This window comes from Microtus ochrogaster, unplaced genomic scaffold (assembly GCF_000317375.1).
Source record: "Microtus ochrogaster isolate Prairie Vole_2 unplaced genomic scaffold, MicOch1.0 UNK21, whole genome shotgun sequence".
NCBI classification, from domain to species: domain Eukaryota; kingdom Metazoa; phylum Chordata; class Mammalia; order Rodentia; family Cricetidae; genus Microtus; species Microtus ochrogaster.
This window is the reverse complement of record NW_004949119.1, coordinates 5,285,323-5,295,985: the sequence shown is the minus strand read 5'-3', so window position 1 is coordinate 5,295,985 and position 10,663 is coordinate 5,285,323. Positions and strand designations below refer to the sequence as shown.

General features: G+C 51.2%; 1 protein-coding gene across 17 annotated transcripts in view; it reads left to right on the top strand.

Moving 5' to 3' along the window:
• The first annotated feature begins 562 nt into the window (after positions 1-562).
• Positions 563-10,663, top strand: part of Kcnma1 (potassium calcium-activated channel subfamily M alpha 1) — a 738,489-nt gene continuing 728,388 nt past the window's right edge. For 14 of the 17 annotated variants that reach the window (XM_005367704.3, XM_005367703.3, XM_026789552.1 and 11 more), the window contains exon 1: positions 1,849-2,217. In XM_005367704.3, coding sequence (XP_005367761.1) covers positions 1,849-2,217 — 369 coding nt within the window. Of the gene's footprint in view, positions 2,218-10,663 lie in introns of all 17 variants that reach the window. The other 3 variants (XM_026789553.1, XM_026789548.1, XM_026789554.1) reach the window with 3 other exon arrangements.

The following is a 10,663-nucleotide window of genomic DNA, read 5'->3' as shown; positions in this document are numbered from 1 at the left end:
GAAAGGAACCTGAGAATTCCAATTAGGCGCCAACTAATGAGCTGGAAACTTTGGGGAAATCACTATGGGCAATGAGGGGAGAGTGATCATCTTCTTCCAAATTAGCACAGGAAAAAGTTGTGGTCCAGCTGGTAGCCTGGAGAAGAAATGGCTAGAGGGAGGACGTTGCTGTATGCATCTAAAGGGGGACTCCGGGACGGTGGGGAACAGGGGTTGTTGAGCAAACCTGGATCCCTTCCCCTTACAGGGTAGAAAAAGGAAAAGCAGAAGTGTAGAGGGGCAAGCCTGAATAAGAGTACCCATTATCCAGCTGCTCTTCCCACGGGAGCCTAAAGAGCAGGGGAGAGACCCTTTGAGGAACTCCACTGTCCATTCAGTCGTGTGTCACACCGACAGCCAGATAGCTGTTATACTTGTCAGCTCTCTCTTGTCAGCTCTCTCTCGGGCAATCCCGTGTTGCTTAGTAAGGAAACGGGAGGAAAAACAAAACATAAACCACAAAACCCACCTGCTGCTGTCAGAGGTCACAGACCACCAACAGACTTTCAGAGGGCCCTGTCTTCAGCCATGCACACTGGGGCACCTAGGAAACTGAAGAGCAAGCAAGCTGTAAGTCAGAGGGCATACCTATCTTGGCTAAGGTCTTCCTCAGTCTCCAAGCCTGAGGATCTAGGGACAATAAGCCCGTGGAATCAAGTTGGCAGCCGGCCACTCCTCCCCTCCCCATTAGGAGATCCTTTGGGAAAACCGGCCTAGCAGGGGGCACCTGGTGGTTTTCCCCTTGGGATACCCCACTGAACCTAGGTGGGGGGCGCAACACGTACTAAGTAAGTCCTGCACCTGAGCTGGGGGCGCTATACTCAGAGTCCTGGATGGTTTGTGTGGGGGGCGCGTTCCTGGCCACCTCCAAATAGCCTGCAGCCCCTACTCAGCCCCAAGCCGTGGCGAGTCAGCCCGGTAAGCCTCCTCCCCTCCCGCTTCGGGCGGCTTGAGCCCGCGCCCGCTCCAGTTGCTGCAGCTGCCACTGCTGGCGGCTGCGGGGAGCGCGGGGCGCGCGCCGAAGAGGCTCCGGCTGCGAGGACAGGGACGAGGAGGAGCCAGAGGAGGAGAGGAAGAAGCATCAAGCGGAGTCCGAGGAGCCTCGGGGTCGTGGAGACCCGACTCGAGGGGTCCTGTAGAGCACCGGCTAGGGGGCAGAGAAGGCAGGGCAGCCGGCCGCAACCAACCTGCCGCGGCCCCGCGAGCATAGGAGGCGGCGATCCAGAAGCTGAGCGAAGCCCGGGGGAGGAAGGGTGGCGCGGGCGCGCCCGGGCGGGAGAGCGTGGATTCTCCGATTCTAACGAGCTGTCGCCTCATCACCCGGGAGCTGCTCGGGGACGGGCGGGGGATCCCGGGCCCGGGCGCAGCGCACACGCGTGGCGCACGCCAGGCGGGCCGGGCGGTGCCTAGGGCAGCCGGGACCGCGCGCACAGAGCTCGGGGAGGCACAGACCCCGGGCACGGGGGGCCCGCGGCGCCCCCTGGATTCTCGGTGCTCCGCGTAGCCCCAGGAGAGATCGGGGCCCGGGTCCGGGAGTGGGAACCACCCGCGCTCATCCCCTCCCCCCCGGGCGGGCCAGCGGCCCGGGGGAGGGCGGGCGGCGGCGCTTGGCTGTATATATCTCCGCGCGCCCCGCCAGGTCGCGCACAGCGCCCCGAGCCCAGGCGCCTCCCCGCCCCCCCTCCCCGCGTTCCGCGGCGGCGGCGGCGGCAGCAGTAGCAGCAACATGGCTGTTGATGGGTGTTCGGGGTGGCGCTGGCGGCGGGAGGAGCTCCCTCGAGCCCCTGCGCCGGCCGCCCGTTGCTAGCTATGGCAAACGGTGGCGGCGGCGGCGGCGGCAGCAGCGGCGGCGGCGGCGGCGGCGGCGGAGGCAGCGGTCTTAGAATGAGCAGCAATATCCACGCGAACCATCTCAGCCTAGACGCGTCCTCCTCTTCCTCCTCCTCTTCTTCTTCCTCCTCCTCTTCCTCCTCGTCCTCGGTCCACGAGCCCAAGATGGATGCGCTCATCTTCCCGGTGACCATGGAGGTGCCGTGCGACAGCCGGGGCCAACGCATGTGGTGGGCTTTCCTGGCCTCCTCCATGGTGACTTTCTTCGGGGGCCTCTTCATCATCTTGCTCTGGCGGACGCTGAAGTACCTGTGGACCGTTTGCTGCCACTGCGGGGGCAAGACGAAGGTAACGCGCGCCCCGGTCGCCCGCCCCCTGCGCCAGCCCCGCCGTTTCTTCGCGTCCCTTGCAGCCCACCTCTTTGCTCCGCAAGGCATCTTGCCTCCTTCCGTCCCTGCCTGCCTGGTCCCCGCTGTCTGCCCTTCCCTCCCTTCTCCCTGCGCCCTCGGATTGGGGCAAGATATGTGCGCCAGCGGTGAGGAGTTGACCCCAGCTGGTGCGCTCCAGGACGCAGACCCCCGCTTTAGTTTCCTGTTTATTGTAGGGTTGTTGGTGGCTGCGCACCTCTTGGGTACGGTGGTGTGGAGTGAAGAGAAGAAACCTCGTTGGCAACAGAGAAAGCTGGAAGACCCTGGGTGCGTGCCCGGTACCACTCACCGGCCGCGGCTAGGCTCTTCATGGTGGGCCGGTAGGGGCAGATCCGCTTATACTCTAGGAGCTTGCTGGAGAAATGAGTTCATAGGGTTCCAAAGCCCTTGTCCTTTGGGCAAGGAAGAAAATCTCTTGCATTTGGGAATTCTGAGGGAGTAACGTGGCTGGAGAAAGTGGGGTCATAAGGGTTAATAGAAAGTTGGAAAGACTCATTTCAGAACGGGGGTCAACCCGTGGAGACTCACTTTTTGAATGTGGCATGGTTGCAAGTCTGATGTCACCGCCCACTCCATCTTTTACATTTTCTTTGTAGAACATTCCCCTACCCCAAGTACTTTCGCTGCCTCTGCACTCCTCTCCAAGGCCACCCACTTTGGGTCCCTGCAAAGGCAGCCAACAGTTCCAAGCTATAGCACAAGGGCAGCCCGCCTCAGACTCTGAGCGGCTTTGCGCAGCCCCTTCTTGGCATTTGATGTGGCTGGAAGTCGCCTTAAGCTATTCCAGGCAGAGACGCCCACCGGCATCAGACCTCACTAGCTGTATGGTTGCTAGGCTGACTCCTGGGTTGTGGCCATATCCCTAGAGGTGTCCCTGCCAAGCACCTAGCACTGCTGGAGGTGGGGGACCGGGGGTGGGCAGTGTTTGAGAGAGAACTACAGAATGACTCAAAGAAAGAATGGGAGCTGAACTGGGCGCCTCCTTTTTGAGAGTAATTCTCATCTAAGAAGACTTCACAGCACCCCCATTTTTTGGAGGGAGGAGATGTGTAGGGGGAATTGTACAAGACTCATCTTGGTCCCCAAATGTTCAGACCTCATCTAGTAAAGTTAATCCCGGGACCCCCTCAGACTTCACGGGACCCAGCAACTTGTAGCAGCCTGCTGACTGCTAAGGAGAGAGAGAGAGAGAGAGTAGTTAGGCTAGGGGATAGGCTGACTCTGAAACCCAAGGGCAACGGAAGCACTCTGTGTCATTAATTATACATCACTGTAGGTGCTGGGCTCAGCTGTGTTTTGTGGCAGCACATTTGTGTTTTGGAAAATACTGGTGTGTTGGAATAAGGGAGGAAAAAGGAAAATCATCCTTCTTCGCTTTCTCTTCCCATTACTCTGAAAGCCTCTAGTGGTGGAGTCACCTTCTTGGCCGTGGAGGTTCCCCCTTTCTTTTCAAGGAGAAAGATTGCTGGCCTTCCAGAGAAGCCTTCAGATTAAGCAAGGTTCCTACAGCCAGACCCAGAGAAGCCTTCTACCTGATCAGACTTCCTTTCAGCCTGATCATAGAATTAATCAATCATTCTCTCTTCTCCGCCTCCAGCCCATCCCTAGAGTCTCCCCTTCTCATATTGAGACTTGACAACTGCTTTAGTGGGTACGGCAGCTCACAGTTGCACGCATCTCAATTATTGTCTAGATGGAATTGGTTTAGTTCGAATTTTTAAGAACTACCTCCTATTTTTCAGAAAGTGAACAATTTTGATCATAATGAATATGTTTTATCATCCTGATGCAGCTTTTATCATCTCTTTATGCTAGGGTTACCCAGTGCTTGTATAGAGCCTGTTATTATATGCTTTTTAGAGAATTTACATACAGAATCTCTTTCCTGAAAAAATGACCGGCGTAGTTTGTGTCAGTTTTTTAAAAAAGGTTTTGTGCAAGGGTAATTAAAAGGCAATACGTACTTGTCTACATACTGTTTTATCCTGAAGACCAACTGAGTACACATAGTTGAGAGTTTCTATACAGAATCAACTCCACCATCCCGGAATGAGAGATAATTGGGGTTTATTGAAAGATTGAAGGCCAAAACAAAATAGCATCAAGCTATTTTTGATATCATGAGTTCTTTAAGAATAGTGCCCAGATCTCTTAATACCCACTTCTTGACTTGTTTGATTAAATTGCGTGTACTCAACTCACTGTATCTAACAATGGTAAGTGAGATTTCTTGGAAGCTTTTCTTTCTACCTTTCAGGTTCTGCATTCATTTTGCACTCACCCCCCCCCCCTTGCTCTCCAAGTATCTGGTCATTTTGTCAAGACAGTGTAGAATAAAGAATTCAGCTCAAGTTTAGAACATTTGTACTGATATTCTCCCCAAGCAAACCTTTTCCGCTTTTCCACAGAAACTTCCTTCTACTCGCCCTCAGGCCTATTTGTCCATCCCCACCCTTATCCAGATCCGTGTGCTTTTCTAGGAGCTAGAGCTCTGGGAAAGGTATCTTCTGGGAAAGGCACCTGAAATTCACAGGGAGACATGTTTCAGCAGGAGCTTGGAATCCTGTGCATTTGGTCTCCAGGTCCGCACCATGTTTTTTGCTGATAGGAACCCAGGACTGTGAACATACATCTTGGGGCCTCTGCTCCTTTGTACCTTTGACCTACAAATAGCATATAGCTAATGGCTTCATCATTTAAAAATAGATTGTGGACTTTTTTGGAGGGAGTGGGTGAGTAAGGAAGAACATTTATGCCTGGTGAAGTGGCATATGTCTGTAATTCCAGTAATCAAGGACAGAGACAGGAGGATCATGAGTTTAAATCAGCTCCAATTGTGGAGCCGTATTCAGTCTAAGAGTGAAACAAAGCAATAGCAGCAAACCTCCACCTCTGTGTAGAAGGGGGGTACAGTCTTGCCAGCACTGTGCTTTTCTGAGCTTCTTCATTGCCTCCCTTCAGCACGTCAGCAAGCACTGGTCATTTGGCCATGATATTTTGAGGTTCAATCCAGTCCTGAACATGAGGGTTATTCAGGCAGCCTAATAAGCCATTTAACTTCTCTGACCCCTGTGAGATTTGAGGGTTGAAACCCAACTCTGCTCCCTGCTTTGGGGTTCCACACAGGGGAATGGGAGGAGAAAGGAATTGTGGGGAAATATTTTGGCTCGGTGGGCTTTGCAGTTCCCCAGATCCTTTTGGAATCTGGCTGTCGACCATATATGCATCTTTGTTCTCTTGATTTATGCATCTTCTAGCATATGGTCTACTTCTCCTTAAATGTCTTCTGGAGAAAGAGGCCACTTGTGGCTAGGTCTCTGGTTCGCTGCAGGACCTGCATGTGGCCGGGCATAGGCTCACTGATAATCTCAGTCAGGGTTGGCATCTGTGTAGCAGCTTGGGCTTGATCAAGGATGGTCTGCATGTTGTGAATTATTGAGGTGTTGTCTCCATGGCTGTGTCCGAGAAAACAGCACAATTTCTCTGACAAGCTTGGGACTAATATAAATATCAGTTCCCATTACGGTTTGGTAATTACCCGGGGTCTGGTCCAGTGCGTTTAATCGGGACTGCGGCTTCAGCGCCCTGGAACTCTCGATTCCAGATTGGCCCCAGTGCTTGGTTTCCTCTTGGCCTGGCGGCTGCCAGCACCAATGACCTTCACATACTCTTTTGTGGTGAGATCACTTGGGGTGGCCAGGGAGAAGTTCTCAGGCCCCAGTCATAGGGGACCTGACCTGGCCTTGTCCAGACTGCTTGTTCTCATTGTTTATTAAAAACAAAAAAACAAACAAACATTTTGCTTTATGTATATGTATATGCATCTGGTGCATGTGGAGGCTAGAAGAAGTGTTGGATCTTCTGAGACTGGACATTCAGATGATTGTGAACTACCGTGTGTGTGTGTGTGTGTGTGTGTGTGTGTGTGTGTGTGTGGTTTTCCAAGAGCAATAAGTGCTCTTAACTACTGAGTCACCTCTCCAGCCTCACTGCTATACTGTTTGTTTGTTTGTTTGTTTATTTATTTATTTATTTATTTATTTATTTCTGTTTGATGGATAGTTTAAACTCTACAGTTGGTCAACACAGAAATAAAGGGTGCCGCACACACTCAGGAGCGTATCTTTGGCTGACAGTAAAGTCTAGCCTTATTTCCTCATTGGCCAGAGGAACCCATTAGCACTTAAATTTTGTAGAATTCCTTTAGGAAGTACCTAAAACAGGTATACATAGTACCCAACAAACACCAGATACTAGCAGGCCTCTTGAAAGTGGGAGTTGCTACAGCTCCACCAAGTGAGAAGCTGTTTTCTCTGATTTGTTGAACAAAAGCTGCAGAAGGGCACAGACTAGAACAGAAGACATTTTGGAGTCCAAGAAGCTTCCAGACTTGACAGCATGAATCAAATAACCTGTCCAAAGTCACACTGAGATTGGGGCTTTGGGTCACTGCAAGTTAGAGCAATTGGGATCTGGTAGCTGAAGAAGGACCTAGGGAGGGGATGCCTTGACTGTATGGTTCTGTTGTTGATGATCCCGGGTGATGTGGGTAGGTACTGATGGCGCTGGTGTAGGGCTGGCAGAGCGAAACGTTGTAACGGTCAGCTGGAGATGTAACTTCAGCAATTCCTCCTTGAGGAGGGGCAGATTCCATTCATGGTAACTCAGGTCAGAGCTCACAGACTTAACTGTCTGTCTGTGTTTTTCTGTGTTCCTCTCCCGCCCACCTGACCCGTTGTTGTGGTCACACATACAGGATGCTGCTGTGTACCCAGGCCAGCTTTTCCTTGGCAGCCTCTTCAGCAGGATTTCCCAAAGTGTGTTCTGGCCCTTGCCCTTGACGTTACCTTGGGGAGAGATTGGTAGTGCCGGCCCTGGCTGAGTCTCTCCTTGGAGGATCTCATCACAGGCGTGCAGAGGTCCTGCTGAAGGGAACTTGCCCTTACTGTGAGCAGCCTTTCACAGGCTTCCATTCTGCTGTGTAGTGACCAAGGGTCAGCCTATGACCTTGGCAAGGACAGTGTGCCTCAATTTCCTCACATTCAGACTTTCCTCACATTGAGACTTGTAATAGAACACAGTTCTGTGGCTCTTCCATTAGCCTCATTGCACAGTGTTCCCAGATGTGGGTCCCTGATTTTATAGCAAGCCTTGGCCTGCTGTTGCTGTTTCTGGAAAAAGAGATACCCTGAAATTTGGCCTGAGAGAGAAGGGAGGTCAGGCTAACCGTGCCCCACTTTTTGCCTTGCTACCGTGTTCTTTGGGCCGGGGTATTTAATAGGTGCCGTGCAGATGGGAATGCTTGCTTTGGGACTCCCTTGCTTACTCTGTCCCCTGCTTTTCTCTCTCTCTCTCTAGCCCCCTCTCTGTCTTTGGAGCAGTAAAGATGGCTTTGGATTACAATGCCGGGGTCTCCTTCCCAAAGTGGGTAGCAGGGGTTCCCTGGCTCTCAGTGGCCATGGCTGTGCTAATCTGTGAATCACAGCAGCCAACAGTGCTTTCTCAGGACTTCAGAGCTGTGGAGCCTCTAGAGAAACTCCTTTTTGGTTTGTGGGAAAGGATTGTGTTTGTGTAGTGACACCATAGCCCTGGGGCATCATGGAGAACTCTGAGACTTGTGGAGAAATCTTTAAGGGTCAGGTAAGGCCAGTCTCCTGCAGAGCCTCTGAAATTCCACCACTATACACAGCAGGAGCAGACCAACAGTACCTCCCTCCTCCAGATGCCTCCAGTCCATGTGCTCTTGGCTTTGGGTTTGGTGAGAAGGAAATTGAGGGTCCCACCCTCATAGGCTAAGCTTTGTGGAAAGAAGGCCCGAGGAATGCCGGTTGGACTCAGGTTTCTGTCTGAAAGGGCTGGAAGAGGGGATCTTCAGCTTTTATGTGTACGCTAATCACCTGGACGGCTGCTGACACGGCCTGATACAGGAGGCCCAGGGAGTGGCCTGGGCAGCTGCTTTCTCTAAGAAGCAAGCTCTGCTGTGCAGAGGCTGATGACGGAGAATGGCAAGGGCCTAGGCTGTCTGTCTCTGAACGTGGGTTTATAATGGTATATGAACATTTCTAGCTCTCCTATGGCATGAGAGGGCCAGAATGGCCAAGAAGAGGAAGGTTTGCTGATGCCAGACAGCTAGGGTGAGAGAATTAGATGAGATGTTTGGGGTGGAGGGCGAGGCTGCTACCAGGCTGTTAAAACTGACTTTTGGGGTGTCTTGTCCCAAAGAACCCACAGGCACTGTGGCTCTGGGGCTGGTTGTGGCAGCCAGGGTGTAGCCTGTCAGTAACCAGCCAATGTGTGGATTCTTCTTCTTACCGGTAAGGGGTGTGGCTTCCCAAAGTCCAGGGTAGTGAGTTAGCCAAACCACCATTTTTCAAAATTAAAGGCCCCAGCTGGGCTGCCTGGTGTGGAGCGGTTCAGAAGACCAGCTCTGGGCTACTCTTTCAGGAAGGGTTGAAGAGGGCTGATTTTCCACAGGGACCTGGGTGGACCTCACCAAATGTGAGAGAGGCCTCAACTTTGAAGGGCTGTGACAGGGGAGGGAGCACCACCCTCACTTGTACCTCTCAGCAGACAACAGGGAAAGTAGCTCTCTTTCTCACCATCACAAGGGTTTTCACAGCTCCGACAGTCAGGGACTTTCCTTGAGATGTGCTTTTTATGTTGTTCCGTTGCCAACAGAGGGAACCCAGAAAGAACTTTACTCAAGTCTCTGAAAGCCTCAGGAAGGAAGGCCCTGTATTTGTAGGCCCTCAGATCTGGTTAAGGTTAGCGCTCTTGGTTTTACCTTTATCACAGCCTATTTACTGTGTTGGAAACTGAGCTGGGCACCAGGGGAAAAATAATGAAAACTGGTTCTCATCTCTTGCCCATTGGGACTCAGAACTATCAGAATGTGCTGAGCTAAAACCAGGTCCCTTCTTATGGGGTGTGGATACCTGTGAGTGACCCCCTTAGCTGTCTAAAGATTCATTGACGGCAGGAGCTGAGTTATCTAAAAAGGAACACAGACACTTAAGGTGATAGGGACTATGATGCAGATTCATGTCTCTCTCTCTCTCTCTCTCTCTCTCTCTCTCTCTCTCTCTCTCTCTGTGTGTGTGTGTGTGTGTGTGTGTGTGTGTGTGTGTGTGTGTTTGTACGGACAATTGTGGGTGTCATTCCTTAGTCATTACCCACCTTTTTAAGATTTTATTTATCGTTGTGTGTGCCTGCTGTGGCTCATATGTGGAGGTTCATATGTTCAGAACTCAGTTTTCCATCTACCTTTGTGTGGGTTCCAGGGATGACACTCAGGATGTCAGGCTTGCTCAGCAAACACTTCTAGATGGGACATCTCATCAGCGCCACCTTATTTTGATTGAGACAGTCTCTCTCACTGGCCTGAATTCACAGAGCAGTCTAGGCTGGGTGGCCAGTTAGCCCTAGTAAGCATAGCTCACCTCTCTCTTCCAAGCACACACCAGCTTATCTTTTTTCATGGGTCCCAGGGATCAACCCAGGCCTCATGTTTGCATGACAAACATTTGGCTGGCTAGTTCCCTAGTGTCCCCTTCTACTTTGTGGTGTCATTTATCAGAGACTGTTGAGAAGCTCTGAGAGGAAGACATGGGCTTGATTTGGTGACAAGCTTTGGTGATGAAATTATGAGTTGCTTGATTTATTTTAGGTTTTACTTATTCCCACCGCCATGGTATCTTAACTGGTGGAGGACAGAAATTTAGTTTGCTTGGGGCAGTTGTGTGTGAGGGGGATGAGTTAGGCGAGGGGCAGAAGAACAGTTTCAAAAGAATGCTCTTGTTCAGGTAGAATTTGCGTTGTGTTTGGCATTATTTGGTAATTGTCTTTGGGACATTATGTCTAATTGCCAATTTGGAAATGTAATTGGCACTCTAGGGCCAGAATAGATATACTTAACGTCCTCAAACCGAGCCTGGGAGTCATCTTCTTGTACGATCTCATTACCTGTGTGACAGATGCTTCTGTACGTGGCCAAAGTTGAAATTAAAAAAAAAAACTCATTTACTTTCATTTTTCTTTTTTGCTTTTGCATCACTGGGAATAGAACCTGGGCCTCGAGCATGGTGGGCAAATGCTCTACTACTTTAACCTTCCTTTCCATTTGTTGTTTTGTTTTGTTTTCGGTGAGTGTGTGTTTATGTGTGTATGCGTGTGTGTGTGTGTGTGTGTGTGTGTGTGTGTGTGTTTTTCTGAGACTGTCTCACTATGTAGCCCAGATTGGCCATGAGTTCATGATCCTCCTGCCTCCGCGTCCTGAGTCCTAGCATCACAGGTGTATGTCACCAATCCCAACTCCTCTTTTCTTTCTTCATGCTGTTTCTTTGGCCTTCCTACCTGGTTTTCTTGGG